Source organism: Nothobranchius furzeri, chromosome 11, assembly GCF_043380555.1.
Source record: "Nothobranchius furzeri strain GRZ-AD chromosome 11, NfurGRZ-RIMD1, whole genome shotgun sequence".
Lineage (NCBI taxonomy): Eukaryota > Metazoa > Chordata > Actinopteri > Cyprinodontiformes > Nothobranchiidae > Nothobranchius > Nothobranchius furzeri.
In genome coordinates, this window is record NC_091751.1 from 39,736,267 (window position 1) to 39,755,014 (window position 18,748).

The following is an 18,748-nucleotide window of genomic DNA, read 5'->3' on the forward strand; positions in this document are numbered from 1 at the left end:
TCACTGTGGAGAAGGTCACGCAAAATGGTAGAACATAACTTTTGTGATAATATATGAGCCCATTTGAAAATAATATTTTTTGCATTCAATAAAATAAAGATGTCTGTCTTTTTAACAAGAAAGAAAAGACGTTTTGTCTAAAACCAATGCAGTCAGAGCTTTCCATTCTCCCGCTCATTGTTGAGCATGATGTCACACTTTGAGGAAAACCTCTGTTCCGGTCCACTGAACCCACTAAAATGATTAAATAATGGCTGCACATCATTGCACAGCCATGAGGAGCAGCTGCTGCCATCGAGTCGCATTGCTTCGGGAGTTTTAATGTCACATTTTCATCCGTCTACCAGGACAAGTTTAACCTTGAATATCTGAAAGGTCGCCTCTCACCAAGACCTCTGAGTTATTTACACCTCTCAACATCTTTATAACAGTATACCTCACATTTTAGGCTCTAATGTGTCCTCATTACAGGAATAGATGCAGGTCACAGCTTAATGCTGTCACAGCTGTGTGTGTTTTATGAGGTCAGTCCTGCGTGACCATAGCTCTGCAGCCTGCTGCTCTCATACGCTGCAGCACTCACTGATGTGAAGGAACGGGGCCATTCGGCTTGTGTTAGAGAGGATATCAGCACCGAGTCTGTAGCCTTTAAAGATGGAGAGGGAAGACTCATGATAAACAAGATGCCACTAAACATGAGGGATAGAAATGTAGCAGAGGAGGAACGTGGTGGTGCACACCAAAAGGTGCATCTGTGGGGTCAGAGTCTGCACATATGCTAGTACTATTGGTGTTTTATCCCTCACTGCCTCTGGTTTATGTGTCACCACCTGTTCTCCAGTTATACCGGCTCACATCTCTGAGGTGATTAACGTTAAGGTGCATGAGGCAGAGGAGGTGCTTGGCAGTGAGGAAGGCAGGTATAAAGGTAAGTAGGTAAGTGTGAAGTAGACGGGATGAGACTAAGCTCTGACTGAAGATGAGAAGTTGCCAATTCCTTCCATTTGTTTCACGCTGATATTCAGAGCCCCTTTTTGCAGTTTTGCTACTTTTTCAAGATTACATGAGTCTAATTATTGATGCATTAAGAAAAAAAGCAAAGGAATCATGTTTCTTGTTTGAATGTGTTTTTGTGCTGCTCACCTCATATCAGCATTAAGGTTTTATTCCTAATGTGCTTATTTAAATCATCAAGTAACTTTTGCATGCTTTTAATTAAGTAAATTTAAGCACATTGAAGAAAAATGTGATGTTTGAGAATTTGTCAGATTTAGTCACATAATTAACATATGAATACTTAAATAGACAATGTGTAATTTTTACTATTATTATTATATTATTATTCACATTTACCTCTCCACTTGTTGCCGGTGATGAAAGGGAGTCTGATGTGCTCGTTATTTTGTTAAAGTTTGCACTCCCCAGGGCTTTTTGGCCTTTATGGGCATCCATTGGTAAGGTCTTACTCCAACACAAAAATACCGTTTACTTGCAATGATTGAGGTATCTACTGCCCCCTATAGCCAGGAAAAATACAGACCGTCACTTTAAATATCACTAGGACAAAATTGATTTTGTGGAACCCTTTCATTACAACATTATTTCACATGTTGGCTGTTCAGAAATATTTAAATAGGCAGTTTGTGTCTAAATTGGTGTTTACTTCCAAATTTAAGTCCCAAAAGTATCATGTTAATCACTTATTGTGATTTAGTAACAGAGCACTTTTAACTAAAAACTTTTGTGCAAAACAAATTGGAGCAAATTTTGTTATTCTGACAGTTCTGTAGTTGTCACCAGCATAGAGATCAGGGGGGTGCCCATCTCCAGCTGTACTCAAACAGATCTGAGTAAAATTTACCAGGTGAAGGAGCAGAGGGAAATGTTAAAATAAATACATTTTAAATAAATTTCCCACCAAAGCTTCATCCTGCAACTTAACAGAAAAACATTCAATAAATGAGGTGGACTTTGATTCAGAAAACTTGAAATTATTTAGGGAATATTGAAATAGAAAGTGTTAGTTTGCATTGGAAAACAACAGTTTTGTCATTCAAACATACACTTTTTGTCTGACTCAGAAGTGCATTAGCGGAAACTTGTTTTAATGTTTCTGAATCCGTGTTCCGTGTTGAGATGAGACTCCCCGGTGTTCTGTTCAATTTAACGTCTCAGTTTTCAAACGGATGAAACACGAGTTTAATATCGCCACTCTCTTTGCCTGACTGACACAAGCTCTTTCGTTCTATTAAAATCTGTTGATGTTTTCAATTAGGCAGTGAATATATTCACACTATTAAGTCACTGCTACTAGCGGATTAGCCGTATTTTGTTCTACACGTCTCCCGCCGGAGCCATTAGTACAAGCGATGTTGCCCACAGCATTCCCTCTGAATCTGCTTAACTCTGCCGTTATGATTCACAGCTCAGGCTTCACATTTTAGCTGTTTGAACTGAAACGTGGAGGAAAGTCACACTTCTGATCGCGTCTTCAACCATTTCAGAGGCTTGTAAACAAATGAGATGTGGCATTTTGAAGATGGAGTTTTGATCGTTTCATTCTCCCACACAGCCGCCCCCGTTGCCTTTATGCTGTGACACCCTCAGACAGCATGGCCATTGTTTTCAGCTGTAGAGGAGTGTGGTGTGAGTGTTCATTGGGATTCTGGTCGTGTGGGTTTTACTGAACCCTGTGATGCTGACAAGATGTTTTGGCACAATGGTGAAAAGCTGTTATGACAGTCAGCCTCTGGAATATTCAGAGCAAAACATGTGTTGTGATGTTTATCATACTTTTGAGCATCCTACGGTTCAGATGAAGGAAGGTGGAACCGTCTTGGCTTTTTAGCTTTTGTTCATATTTTAAAAGTACAATAATTCTGCAGAGAAATGATCACAAAACAGTTTAATGTCTGAGTCATGTTTGAGAGAAGGTTACAGCAAACCAGAGTTCCTTCTCAGCCATCTGGCTGTTTTTTCCTCCTGTCAACAAAACTAATGAACTGTTTATAATCTGTGAGCCCGCGGAGTTGCAACAAACCAATGCTGCTGCGTCGGCAGTTTGAAGGTGTGGATTACTCATTTATTCAATACATATGTAGTGTTCTCTAGTGAAAATCAATGGCTTATGAGCCATTTAAAAAAGCTATGAAGCTCCTGTTCTGAGATGCCAAAATTTGCTGGTGCAGAGGTGGGCTGAAAACAGGAGGATTAATCATGATGAATATGAATATGCACACACCTCCCTTTTGATAGGCCAACAGATCGCGTTCAGCCATGTTGCAAAGTCACTATCATCAAGCCACTCTCCGCTCTTTCCTCGCTGCAAACAAAATTTTACAAAGCCTTCCTGTAAGCGGGTACGAGCCAAGATGGGCGAAGCCATGAATGCTAATGCACAGTGTTACATCACAGTGTGAGGATTTTTAAATCCTAGCATTCTGCTAAATGAATAAACATAAACATAATAAACATGATGTATAGATATAGAGTTCACTATCCACTTTGTGATGTTTGCCACCTACACAGATGGAAACTCAATGTTTGCTTTGGAGTGAAATCTACTTCAGATGCTTGACTGAGTAGATTGATCCAAGTGAAGCTACAACCCATTCACTGTGCAGGCATTGCACGTAGCCTTGTGTTGGGTTGAGTGGTGTGGTGCATGCTTTGTCCATAGAAAAACGTGAGCCTCAGTACGGCGTGTTGCTAGTGCCTGATTTTTCCTGCAGCTAGAATTGGCCTAATGGATTGGGCCCATTGTCACTACACCTGCAAGATTGGGTCTGATAAAGATTTCAATACCAGACTGGTGCATCTCCAGTTGTAAATCAGGTATGAGGCCTGTGTGGACTGTCCTGCCACAAATTGTGATGACTACATCAAGCCAGCATGCGTAGAACTGACTCAGGATACAACATGACTTTTATGCATAACCATTGTCAAACAACCACAGTCTATTACCCTTTGAATTCCTCGTCAGTTGGCAAACTGTGTCTGACTGAAGTGATTGATTGAGTCCTTGGCAGCGTCAGAGATGCTGCTCTGTAGGTGGTGCGGTAGGTGCCATATGCTGGTCTGAAGTCTGATCAGATTCTCTCATCTTGTACTATTAATTAGGTGTCAAAGCTATGCTAATTAAACTATGATAGGGGCACTACTGCCATGTCCTTACCTTCAGGGTATTGGTTAGCCCAGTACACTGCTCTGAATTTCAATTAATCAATTAACAAGTCAGGCCACAGGCAGCTTAGAGCAGACATGGATGGACTCTTGTTGAATAATTCAGCAGTTTTAATCAGCTTGTTCTATCTATCTGGGCCAGAGTATAAATCTCACAGCATACAAAGCAAATAGAAAAAATAATCCTGAGCTGTTCTTTCTTTGAGTCTAGCAAAAATAAGCCCAGTGAAGGTTTTCTTTTATTTAGTTTGGTGAATCAATGTTAGATTTTTATAACATAAATTACAGCTTAATGGAAAAAATAAAGTTGTAATTAAGTTTGAGTTCGATCTCTGAAAGGTGAGCAGCGGCTAAAGTATCACTTTAACAATTGCATTTTGCATATAGAGCTGTTTCTGCAGTTTGCATTGTACTTACCTGCGGTATGTTGGCTTTGTTACAGTAAGGTGTTCCCTTATAAAGGACATTACTGCCACGAAGAAAGGGAATATTTAATATTTGCCCTCTGGGTCTTCCTTCTTCTCCAGACTTAAGGATGGACAGAGATTAATTCTGTCAGCAGATCTGATTTCAAGTAGGATTGACTCTGAAGCTGAGACAATGGACCGTTCACCCAGCTTCAGTCTCTTTAGGTAGAAGCCTCAGTAAAATAAACGTTGATGTTTTCTGCTTCAGGATGATTGTTAGCGTTCCTGAGCGAAAACAACCACTGGAACTTTATCCCGCTCATCCCGACGTGCTCCGAATGGCTGAGTGAGTCAGGCTCGTCTAGAACAGGGACGTACTGAACTCCGGGTCTGTGTGGGCTTACAGAGGCATGAGGGGCGAAAACCCGCCATTTCTGTAGTGATGGATGGAGCTTTGTCTGTATTTGGGGTCTCATGGACTCTTTGGATACATTTTATTGAGTAAAGAAGTGGAGAAAGCACATGAATGAGCCACGGTCTCCCTGCTTGTCTCCTCTGTACCAGGTATTAGCCTGCCTGTCATGTTGGAGGGGATTAATTAGGCCTGTCAGAGCCAAGGCTTCTGCTCTCCAGAGACTCTAAAAATCTTTTGATTCTTTTTGCTGCTGTCAGAATTACAGTTTATTCATCCTGAATGCTAACGGGAGCTCTGTGGGAGGGTGGACTGGTTGTAGACGAGATCGTTTTACTCCCAAATCCTACTGAGGTGGCTGGAGTTATCAGAATCTGATGCGACGGGGAGGTATTTTATTGAGATGATCCCATCGTTCAGAGACCAACATAACATAATGGATTTTGGCACTACTCTAGAGTTTCTTACGTTTAAAAATACCCTTCAAAAGTGCCTTAAAATATTTCAGCAAGGTTTTAGAAACATTTCTCAGAGGTTCCTGTCTAGCTCCAACCATGATAGGGTTAGGGTTAAGGAGTATCCCATTGCACCACATCCCAAAAGGTCTGTACTGGATTGAGATCTGGAATTGACTGGGATCCAGTGAACTCATCATTGTGTTTTAGAGATTTTCTGAGTTTTGTGACTTGCTGCATTGTCCTGCTGGATGTAGCCGTCAGACGCTGGGTTCGCTGTGGTCATAAAGGGATGGACATGGTTAGCACAATGGTTTGGTGGGCTGTGGTGTTTTAACCAGGCTCACGTGGTACTGACGGGTCCAAGGTGGGACAAGAACATCTTGCCCACACCTTTGCACCACCACAAAAACTACATAATCATAGAGATAGCCTGGCAAGCAATCCTATGTAAATATAGTCTGGCCACGACCCATAGATAGAGTTCAGTCATGGGGCGAAATCTACAGTCGTCGTTCAAACGGTCTCTGCTAGCCCTTGTGCTAGGACCAGTCAAGGCAACAAAAACATGATGCGTTCAGAAGAAGTCTAAATCATCTAAAGTTCATGCCAAAACTGTTTCAAATGAGCACCATTCCTGAGCCGCTGCCATCTTTGTTGTTTTGCTTTGTTTCTGCCCTGCTGTCATCGAAGAAAAATGTAGATAAACCTCTGTCATGATAGTGCTAAGCCTGCTCAACGTCTCTCTACAAACATAGAGGGCTGTGATTGGCTCGGCCTAAACTTATTCAAGCCAATGGTAGACCTGCTGAGGCTACAGTGGAGTATGGTGAGACCAAACTGCAGAGGAAAAACATTTTGCTACTACTATGGTCTGTCTAGATTTCTAGACTACCTTATATATGGTTGTGTTCGAATCTCAGCAGCTTCTGAAGCCGTCAGACCATCCTGTCTGGCTCCAGCTACAGTGCAACATTTAAAGTTCGTTAATTTTCCTTTCCTCGTCGTTTAACAATTGTTTTCAACTTTGGTAGGTCACCTCTGCTTTGAGTTGCTGCCATCTGATTGGCCGATTAGACATTTGGGAATTACAACTGAAGCGTGCCTATTAAATGCCACTTTTCTCTCTGTGCATTGCTTATTTTCAGCATTTGGCCAAATTTTATTTCACTATCAAACCGTTTTTTGCTAATTTTCACGATTCAGTCTGAACTTTTGTTCTGTAAATAAATTCACACCTGACATCTGATTTTTAAGACTCCAAAGTGCTTCTTTCTTATCCAAAAACATCTTTTCTTCTCTCTAGTGTGAATCTGAACAACTTCAAGAGTGACCTGTTAGTCAGTGTTTTATTGCTGTTACTTCTAAATCTATTTTTCAAGGCTTTAATTTCACCTTGGTGCGGTATCTAAATATTCAATAAGGCTCTTGATGCAGTTCCATTGGCTGCAGAGGCTAGCAGGCATTCACGGTTTAACTCCCTTTCCTCCGAGCTGTCTGTGTTTGTGCTCCACACCAACAGCTACATTGACACCTAAATGCCAGAGCTCTACTGAAGAAAACCCACTCGGTTTTTTTGACTCCGCTGCCCCCTCTGTGAATGTTACCTCAGCGACGCAGCGCTCTTGTCGCACATTATCTCCTCAGGGATTACAGCAGCACTCCAAGCTGGAGAGCCGTCCCTCTCATTTTACCTCTTCAGACTGCTGTAATTCACCTGCTTTCTGCTCTGAGAGCTCCACGCCGCCCATCGTTATGAGTGTGTGTGTCACAGCGAGTCCTGTGGAGATAAAAACTGTGGAGGAGCTTCAGAGTTCTCTGATTGTTAAGTGACTGGATAGCATTTAAATCCGGAGGTAAGTGTGTCAGCCTGCAGATCTGCGAGTCCCAGTGCGTTGATTTTAAGTTTATTTAGTGCTTGTCTGTGAAGCACCATGAATAAAGATTTCTGAGAATCTCGGAAAATGACATGTTGATTCTCATCATGCAGGAAAAAGGTTTAACGCATCTTTAAACAGTCTTGCCTTCATCAGTCCGCAGTCAGACAGATTGATTACTGAGGTTAGCAATTAGAGTATACTGCTACTCTCCCAGTGGGCGGCCAGCAACGAAGATTAAACACCTCAGCTAGCTCTCAGACTACTTGTCTGAAAGGCTACTGAGGAATTGGTAGCTGCTAGGAGACTGAAATCCCCTCATGTTAACATTCATGAGCCCAAAATCAGGAGTCAAATCTGAATTTCAGCTGAAATCCTATAAATTCACTGCTTGTTTGCCTACCCTGATTAGGCAAGAACAAAAATCCTGTTTTAAATTAAATGCTAAGTGCTGATGTACTCGGGTACATGAACTTCATCCAGATTTTTGATCACCTGGCCTTTCTTGCTCCACGTATGAAACAGGTACATGAAGATGTTTCTGCTGTTGTAAAAGTCACAAATATCCACCGTCTTAGAAACTTGTTGGGAGGTGATGAGAATCAGCTTTTCTCCCTTGGATGATGAGTCAGATGTAGGAATGTTCAACACTGGCTTTTGCTCTGATGTTCGATGTACCGATACGGTCTAGCCCAGCGGTTCCCAACCTTTTTCCTTGTGGAACCCCCTTTCCATGTCCAAAACAAACCAAGAGCCCCAACCACAACCTCCACCCCCAAACACACATTAAAAGTGATTAATTAAAAACTTTATACGGACCTATAGTTAAAACTGTGATTCAGAACTTTGACTTTACAATTGGGTGTGTTATTGAGATTTTATGAATGTAATTATTACAAATACAATCTTGGAAACCTCATAACCTCAGCACAGACAAAGTTGTGATGAGCCCCTGCATTGTTGAAGAGACTTACTTGGGGGGCACTGACCCCAGGTTGGGAACCACTTGCCAAACTATAATTTCTGATACCAACATCTGTGGATCCCCCCTCATAAAAATAAACACAATTAAGCCTAAAATAATTTTTGATAACTGATGCCACACATCTATCATGCATTTTTAAACATTATTATGTCAACCTCTTAAATTAAAGAAGGGCCAAGTGTGTCAAACAAACAAAAGTACTAAAAAAACTAAACCTCTGAACATTTTTAATGAGAGAATCTGAAGAGGTCATTGTCTAATATGTGCATGGTATGTAAAAGTCGTCAGTAAAAGAGGAAAACCGATCCTGATATTTTTCTATTTTACTTTTTAACCATCCCACTGTCCTAATGGGTGACCCTGTGAGGAAAGTTGACCATTGAGCAGGGTTGATGGTTTATCCCTTGAGGTCCATGTGGCAGGGGTGAGGAGTGAGCACCACCTCACCCCTGCCACATGGACCTCAAGGGGTAAACCATCAATCCTGCTCAATGGTCAACTTTCCTCACAGGGTCACCCATTAGGACAGCGGGAGGGTTAAGACTAATATTGGCCGATCATGATATGAATAATATGGGACATACCTAGCTACATGGCTAACCCTCTTGCTTATAATACAAAAACCAATCTGACCAATGACAGCTACCATTTGCTTCCTTAGCGATAACAGATCTAGGAAAATTCCATTTGGATGGCAAAACAAGCTCTTTAGACGACAATGATATGATTAATTTCACCACAAACATTCATAAATACAATTAGGACATTTTTATAATGTGTGAGAATATTAATCCCTGATGGACCCCCAGTTATTGGAATTACCAGATACTGAATTCATAAATTTCCCATAGAACCCCACACGAAAAAGCCGAAACTAGAGCCTTAAACATTTCCATGAATGTTATTCTGGGAAGGATTACTCAGAAAACACATGCAGGTGCCAGATGAACAAGTGAGATGAAAATGTCCAAGAGATAAATAACCAACCAAACATTTGCCAAAAGCTGATTAAAATGTGACGTAACTGAAGCATTAAGCAGACATGGAGGCTTGAATGAAGACTTGTTGGGATGAAGAGCGCGCTGACGACAGAAGTCAGAGAGTTGATAGTCAGACTGAAGCACGAATCGTTCTAACTGGCTCTTGTCTCCGGGCTGGAGAACCGCATTCATTACCTAGCCTGGCGTGCCAGACTCGTCCTCTGTTTAATTCTGCACGGAGAAAGAGTCTAGTAACTCACAGGCAGAGAGGCACTTGAGAGCAGGACTAGGCAGTTCAAAGTAACCAATCAGAAAAAAGACGGAAATGCCGACTGTACCGCGCAATGCTGTAGTTTTCTAGCTGTAGTAAAAAAAAGGCGTCTGGCAATGCCGCAAACATCTTTTATTATTTTTTTTTAGAAGAAATGCTTTTTGCGCTTCTACTCACGGTTTTAAAGACATTAGAGTCATTTAGAACAGAGGAAAGAGCCGCAGCGAACCCTGCCGCTGTCTTTGTTGTTTATGAGAAACTGACTGTTGCTGTGTGTGACGTTCACGATGACTTTTTTAGCTGTAGTGAAAAATGGAGTCTGGCGACGGGGCAAATATCTTTCTTTAGAAACAAGGCTTTTAGCACTTCTAATTGTTGTTGTTTTAAAGACATGTCCAAGTCATTTAGACCAGAGGAAAGAGACGCTGCGAACTCCGCTTCAGTCATCATGTTCGACAAACACGGCGTTATGGTGTGTCGTGTACGCTACTCAGTGCTGATTGGCTCGGTTAGAAATCTCACTGGATGGGGTTCTTTGAATAGGAGAGTTCCCAGACTCTTCCTTTGTGCAGAATTAAACAGAGGATGAGTCAGGCAGGCCAGGCTATCCATTACCAAATGTGTCACATCAAAACAGTGTTAGCTTGTTTTTAGTGTGAACGTAAAACATGAGAGAAAACCGAATATCAACAGAGCCGATGATGATATATTAACAGATTAATGCATGGAGGTTTATTACAGTCTCACAAGCTGTTTCTATTGTGTTTCTAATGTCTTCATTCTTTAATGAACAATTCTGCTTAAAACACAAGTGGAAGAAACACCTGATGTGTAAATATTTAGTATTTTATGTTAGAAATAGGCAGTTTCTGTTTACATGAAGGGTTTTCCCTGATACCATTAGTTTATTTCCATGTGATATTTTAGTCAGAATGCAGTTCATCTGAACACAAATGCAAGCTTTATTTATCCGTCAATGCAAAATGACACCATTTACCCATCCATCTGGAGACCTAACACTTTACTGAATCACTCAGAAAAACCCATTTTCACCCATTAAGCGTTAGAATTTGACACTGTTGTGTTGAATCAGATGTAAGTGGTTTCAGTTTAAAGTCCTTTTGTGTTTCACACGATAACACCAAGTACACGGTGGTCTTCATGGATGAACTTTTAAATGCAGCAATCGTTCTCTGATCTATTAAAGATGACCATGAGAGGTGCAAAGAAACCAGTTCCTCCCCCTCCCAGCTTTTATTTTACAAATTCTGCTATCTTTCCCACTCAGGCAGAGACGGAGTGTAATTCACCTCCAGCTGTGATAAAAATGGTGAAATCCTTATTGTGGTGTCTCCCGTTGTGTTCTTTTCTGTGAAACATTCAGTTTTATTTTTTCTCTCTGCAAGACAGTTTAGACATTTTACAGTTTGGGTTTACATAGGCAACCTTTCACCTGAGATGATGGCCTTAGGAGTGTCTTGGGATCCGAGTGTGATGGGAAAAGGGTTTGAGCCTGCACCAAACACCGGTGTGGTGGTTTATTATCGCTGTAGCAGCATCTCAGGCTCTCAGTGATGCCATCAGTATTGTGATGATCTTCTACAGTTCAGCTGCATCCAAGAGAGAGTTACCAGCATGAGGTCTGGATTAGGACTGTAGGTATAGCGAGTACGACTTTTTCATTTAAATCCAGTCTGAAAGCTCCTCCTTATTTATCGGCACTGCAAGAAAAATATGCTCCTACAAGATCGCTTTGTTCCATCGACAAGGATTTGTTGGTGGTCTCAAGGTCTAGGTGTAGGCGTATGGGCGACTGAGCATTTGTTGTTTAATCCCAAGAACTTGGAACAAACTTTTGGTGTTTTAAAGCTAGACTGAATTTTTTTAGATGTGTCTCTAGTGGGTTTTTATTTGATGTGATTTAGATGGTTTCTTTTTTAAAATTGTTTTTAAGGCTCGTTTGGCATCTATCTGATGGCAGGGTGTACATTTAATCAACTATTTTGTGCTTTTGTTGCTTTTTCGATCTGTCATATTTTCATATTTCTGTGTATCGTGTTCAGCCCTTTGGGCGTCCTTGACTGGTTCTAGATAAAGTGTCAAATGAATGAATGAAATAGAAATTAAAGAACTTGTTAGATATTTTTACTGTCAAAAACCTAGCAGGTGACATCACTTTATGTACAAACAACTGCATTTATTACATTTGAAAATAATGTTTAAAAAGCAGCCTTTTAGTTTGGATTTGAAATTCTGTGGACTATAAAATTAAAAGACTTTCAAAACAGTTTAAATAAAAAGCTTAAAAATGTCTTCTGTTCTGTTTGATAGAGTTGTGCGACAGCCCGCTGGTGTCCAACCTGCCGCCATCATCCTTCAGAAGCTCCTCCCAGCTGTCCAGCAGCCATGCACCGGGCTTCGCCAAACTCAACCGAAGAGACGGTGAGTAAACCTGATCTGATATGCACACTTACAGGATTAACGTACATTTGGAGAACTTACTGATTTTTTTTTTTTGCACAAAGCGTTTTAATACATCTGTGTCTCTGAGTTTGCTCGGCCCAGTCAGTTTCTGCAGAAAGCAGCAGCAGATTCTCTGAGCTGCATAGTTTTGTGCTTAAAGAGACAGTGGATCTGCTTCTTCTTCAAGTCAGTTTTACATTGAAATGCAACTAAAATCACACTAATTTGTAAACCTTGTAATTTTGATGTTTTTGTAAAATTATGGTATAACAAGAGCAGAGTATGGAGGATTACTGGTGTGACCTACTGGGACAAAATCAGCTGCATCATCCAAAAACTGATGTCTGGTTCTCCCCAGCCGCTCAAACTCAAACACAAACCAACCAAAGTAAAAAAAAAATAATGTTTCAAAGTTATTTCATCCTGGTTGTTTTGTTTGCTAAGACATTTCTTTCCACTCACACCTGCTTTGTCCTGCAGGTTAGAGCGGCCGTGTATGGTTCTGATTCTTTGGATTTAACAAGACACTAAGAGAATTAGACAAATTTGTCCATAATACAGCACAGGGCTTTATTTTAAAGTTTTATACAACTAAGTTGTTTGGGACAGCAAGATGCTGAGCCTTCGGCAGCATCTCCTCGGAAAAGCCCTTCTCCCATCAGAATGAGAAACCATTTGAACACTTTGCTGACGCCAGTCTTACATACCTCAGGAAACGGGTTTTTGATGCCTATTTCCAGCGGTCAATGGGCAATCATACATGGTACACCCTGGACAGAGAGCCAGTCCATCGCAGGGCTACACAGAGACACACAGGACAAACAATCATGCACACACACACACACACACACACACACACACACACACACACACACACACACACACACACACACACACACACACACACACACACACACACACACACACACACACACACACACACACACACACACACACACACACACACACACACACACACACACACACACCACTTAACCCAACAGTCATGTTTTTGGACTGTGGGAGGAAGCCAGAGTACCCGGAGAGAACCCACGCATGCACAGGGAGAACATGCAAACTCCATGCAGAAGGACCCCAGGCTGGGAAGCGAACCCAGGACTTTCTAGCTTCAAGGCAACAGCTCTAACCACTGCACCACTCCACAGCAGTATACCATATACATGAGCTATATATGTATATACTTAGTGACTGAGTAACTGCAGATCAACACTTGATGAGTACACAGACATGAAGTAAGTAAGCTGTAACTCAACTCAACTCAGCCTTTATTTATACAGCACCTTACAGTCATGAGCATGCCACCAAGGTGCTGTACAACAAAAGAGTAAAACATTGAAACATATAATGCTACAGACATAATTAAAACCACAAATGAGAATTACAAAATATAAAATATTAACAATTGCTAACCCACAGAATTAAAATCCAGATCATAAAAGCAGGTTTTCAGCTTCATTTAAAAAACTGCTATTGATGGAGAGTCCTTAATAGTTAGGGGCAGTGCGTTCCACAGTTTCGGACCCGCAACAGAGAACGCCCTTTCCCCTTTTAACTTTAACCTAGCCTTAGGAGCCACACGCAGCAGCTGGTTCTCAGAGCGGAGTGACCGGGCCAGAGCATATGGCTGCAGCAACTCAGCCAAATAGGCTGGAGCCACACCATTCAGCGCCTTAAACACCATTAAAAGAACTTTAAAACAAATCTAAAATGAACAGCTAACCAGTGGAGAGCAGCCAAAGTTCGTGTCACGTGTTCATGCTTTCTTTTGTAAGACTCAACTTGGATTGTGACGCCTTTAACCAACTCATCAATACATCAAAATGCACGTTCACACTGTAAGAAGGCAAAACCCTGTCCGCTGTTCTTAACAGGAAAAATTCCTCCTTGACCTCCTGGCCCAAACAGGACAATCACATAAAGCACAGAGTGAGCATACAAGGCTAGCTTAAGTATGTGGCAGACATTAGGCAACATTGAACAACAAAAGAACACATGAAAGAGAGAATGAACAAATTCAACCTTTCAACAGAGAATAAAACGTATAAGTATAATTGAGTATGATTACCCTTAGCAACAGTTCAACCAGCAACTGTATGTGAATATGCATTTAAAAATGTGAAATAGACTAAATAAATGAGTGACGTGGATATGACTAAATGACTGAGTGATGTGGATTTGGCTAAACCTACAGAAAACATAACAATGAGTGCAATGAATATACTTGATGTAATAACACAACTGCTCAACCAAAATAAAGAATGGAGTCAGAGTCCCAGTTGCAGAGTTGAAAAAATGGAGTGAAGAAAAACTAAAGAATCAAGTTCAGTTTCATTGATGGCTGCGGTAGGGGGTCTTGTTGCTGGAAGAGGAATTTGAGGCCGATTCCTTAGTCGAGTGCATGTAACAACATCAACAACATTCCTTACGAGACGCAAGGATTACTCCTCAGCCGTCTCATCAGCCGTATCGTTCTCCAGATACATTGGGAACTGTGCCAAGTCCATTGCAGCCATTTCCATTTGCACGTATTGAGATGAAGCAGCAAGGTTCATTTGAGCAGCCAGAGTTCGCTCCCACAGTCTGCTCACAACAGGTAGGATGCAGCATGCCAATAGAGAAATCAGAATTAGTACTACTATTGCACTAATTCCTATCTCTACAAAGATAGCTCCCCAATTACCCAATTTGAGGGCTAAGAGGTCTAAGGACCAGCTTTCCCTGCCTGCATTCTCCTTCAGCTCTACCTTTAAATGTTTCAACTTTCTCATGCCGTCAGTAAATGCACCATCGGGGGCCGTATTACTCGGAATGTAGGTGCAACATTGCCCACTTAAGTTTAAAAATTGACAGACTCCGCCCCTCTCGGCCATCAGCCAGTCCAAAGCCTGTCCGTGCTGCAAAGTCATTCTGGTCATGGCATGACGCAGTTCGCCGAGGAGGCCGAAGTTATTTGCTGTGTAATTTAAGATTCTTTGTTGATTAAAATAAACATAGTTGATCCATTTCACATTCTTATTTATTGTTATCCAAGGAAGAATTGACTCTACACCAGCCATTACCTCATCTCTTGCTTGAAACTCAACAGGAATACCTGTAGGCAAACCTATGGCATTCAAATGTACTTTATGATCAAACACATCATACCTCTTTGTCCTACGTCTATTGGTAGTCTCCAACTGGATTAGTTCACTCACACCTTCATGCAGAATAGTCACTGCAACTTTCATATGCACTAGCGTACACAACCCGACCCAAAAACTTGGCAAAACATTCATTAAAACATCACCACCACACATCCAGTAGCTGTCAGCCACTGTAATGTCTTGTTCACCTAGTGCAGGGGTCGGCAACCTGTTCCCATCAAAGAGCCATTATTACCCGTTTCCCACAGTAAAGAAAACACTGGGAGCCACAGCAGCCGCAGCGTTGTGGGCGGGGCCTACCCTCTGACATCTGAGAGCTGCTTTAACCGATCACAACAGGTGACAGCAGCCGGTACCGGTCGCTCGTGTACGTCAAAGTTATCTTTCATAAGACGATAATCAATAAAAAGATTTATATAAAATGGATCCAGAAGTTGTAGCTCGTCTCTGCCTACAATATTTTGATATTTTTCACCCTGTTGGTGGTTTTACTGAGCAGGTGCCACTTTTGTCATACGTTTCTTTTTAAAATATGTTTAGACTGTTCAGAATACAAATCCAGGCTCTGTCACCTTTGATTGTTGTAATTAAATTTTGTAGGTGGGGAAGGTCAGAAAAGGATCCGATCAATTTGTTTTCCCTCATTTACAGTGACGGAGATAACGGCGCAGTGCTCCTGGCTCTGGTGGAAATCAAGTTAAATTATATCTCTTTGCAACAATTTTCACAAGAAAACAGAACAGTTAAAAGCAGGGCTTGTGTTGTGTTGACCGAACAGTTCCCATATTTGGCTGTTTATTTTGATGGAGAAAGAATAGAAATAATTACCCCGACGCATGCAGACAAACTGACATTTTATTCATTATGCACATCGCAGATGTAGCTAAATCACTCAAGAAAAGATTTCCTTCTGAACATCTGAGCTGGACACTGCTCAGCGCAGCTCACTGTCAGTGCGTACATAAGGTGCACAACGAGCTGAAGATGTGGAGAGGAGCTTGGAGCGCGTCGCAGAACCAGAGCGCATGCGGGAAGATTCCTCCGACTGAAGCGAGCGTTTTCCAAACCCTGTCTCTCAGAGAGACTTGTCACTTATGTTGAGGGTCTGACCTCATGAGGAAATTACTATGCAGTGATTTTCTCCAAAATGACTGTGCTTAAATTGCTCTGAAAAGCAAATAATCACATCAGCGCCAAGAAACTTCATTTCCCATGATGCTTTGCACACGGAAGCATTGTGATGACGTCACCGCCTAGTACCAGAAACACGTTCTGCGCATGTGCGGGAAGCCGTGGAGCTTTTCCCGCGAACTAAGACCATAAATCTTCAGCAGAGACAAAGAAACCTTGTTCTTTTGCCCAGGATACCTGGCGGTAAGGACACGCTTGTCAACGCTCCGACTCCCTTGAGCACGCAGAAGCTCTAAGTGCCCAAGTTGAGCCCACGGAACTGCTGGAAACTAAACTGCAAGCCCATCAGATCTGCTCGTTTCTGCTCCCCTCCAGCTGATGTTTGAGGACACAGAACTGCGGAGGAAAGCAACAACTCCATCAAGCACGCTGTAAGTTATAACTCAGCACAGAAAGAAACTTTGCTGTCTCTGTCCAGCCCGTGGAGAAACACTCGTGAACGCCAAACAACGGAGAAAGCATCAAACCGACGGACGACGCCGAAAGCTGCGGAGAAACACGGAGAACCGTCAAATCAAAGAGGGAGGGACGCCTCGCTCTTCTGGTGATCAGCAACTCATCTCTTTCTCTCTCTCCTTCTTCTTCCGTTAACTCTATAGTCCAGAATAAGCAATAAAACCGCGCTATTGCTTAAAAAGTAGCTTCGTGTTTTCCTCTTTCGTCCCAAACACGTCCGTCGGGTCATTTTGAAAGAATAAACTGCTTATTGATCATTGTTTGGTATCTTAAAATGGTTTCTGTCATGGCCAGGCTGAAACTAAAAGATATTAATTTGTGATTAATCTTTTGCGTTGTTTCATGATCTTTTGAAATGTTTTGAGTGATTTAAGGTTAAGTTACTACTGATTCTAAGTGCTTTGGAAGTTAAAGTGCAAGTTGCCACCCACACTTTAGCCAGACAAAGGGGTCAGCCATCTTGTATTCAAGACTCCATTTTGAATCCATACACACGCACACACACACACACACACACACACACACACACACACTACTCCTTTGTGAGAACAAAGGACCCCATTCATACATCCTCCATCACATGCAAACACATCCATCTTCAATCATATCACACGGTTATTATTCATCTATTCCACTGTTTATTCATTTGACAAATTGTTAATTAAATGTTATAAAATTCAGATTTTTGTGTCCAGTAGCTTTGTTGTGTCGAAGAGAAGTCTCTGCTCCGAGGATTCTACGAACTTCAAGAAAGACTGATAAGAGTTTTGGATTCATTTCCCTTTCTAATTAAAGGGTGGTGCCCCGAAGATATCTAAGAATATCTTAATTAATTAATAAATCAGTAAATAGTTCCATATTTACAGAATTTATTGAAGAATCCAAAAGTAAGTTAAAGCTTACGAATTGTTCGCTCCTAATAACCCCAACATTTTATTGGTGCAGCCCGCGTGAGGCTTGGATACACAGAGATTTCTATCCGGCACAAACAAACAAATAAATCCAAAGAGCTTGAATTAAAAATAATCCGTTGTTCAGCCTTGAACCAGCAACAGAGTGGTGCTGATTTCGCTGAGCAGGAAGCTGCATCGAACTCTCACCAGTAACTCAGTGCTTCTTTAAAGGTGCAACGTGTAAATTAATTCTGGTTGACCTTTTAGGTTAAAAATTCAGTTTTTCCTTAAAGCTGCAACGTGTAATTAATTCTGGCTAACCTTTTAGGTTAAAATTCAGCTTTTCCTTAAAGGTGCAACGTGTAATTAATTCTGGCTAACCTTTTAGGTTAAAATTCAGTTTTTCCTTAAAGGTGCAACGTGTAATTAATTCTGGCTAACCTTTTAGGTTAAAATTCAGTTCCTCATTAAAGGTGCAGCGTGTAAGTAATTCTGACTAACCCTTTTAGGCTAAAATTAACTGCTAATTTAGCGACTTTAACTCACAGTGGCTATTATAACTAACTGAAACCTTCACTCAAAGACTGATAACACCCTGTTTGCTAATATTCTGAAGGAATAACTAGCATATTTAACACTGCAAGTGTTGTAAGACGTTGCTACGGCAACGCACCAGCTTTTGCTAAAATACTGAAAGGAATAGTATTTTAAGCGTCAGTCACGGCATTCCGTGCAATCTTAAAACGCTAAAACCTGTGCGCACAAAGGTTAATTTAGTGTTTTTCTGCTACAAAGCTAGCAGTTGCTGCCCAAAAGGTGCAGCTTGAGCTATCTGCAGAAGCTCTACTAGGCTATTTTGGTTCGGTTGTTAAAAATGGAGGGACAGAGTAGTGAACTGACCAACTCCCAGCAACCAGGTGGCGCTGCGGCCCACGACTATGAACCTGGCCTACTTTCTGGACAAATATTGTCCAAACTGGTCGCGGTTGCTCGAGAACCCGACTACCCTTCT

The 18,748-nt window shown here is 41.5% G+C and overlaps 1 protein-coding gene across 3 annotated transcripts in view; it reads left to right on the forward strand.

The window, feature by feature from the left end:
• LOC107383449 (contactin-associated protein-like 4) overlaps nucleotides 1-18,748 on the forward strand; it is a 164,854-nt gene that overhangs the window by 30,224 nt on the left and 115,882 nt on the right. For all 3 annotated transcript variants that reach the window (XM_054743198.2, XM_070541545.1, XM_070541546.1), the window contains exon 2: nucleotides 11,901-12,011. In XM_054743198.2, coding sequence (XP_054599173.1) covers nucleotides 11,901-12,011 — 111 coding nt within the window. The remainder of the gene's footprint in view (nucleotides 1-11,900; nucleotides 12,012-18,748) is intronic.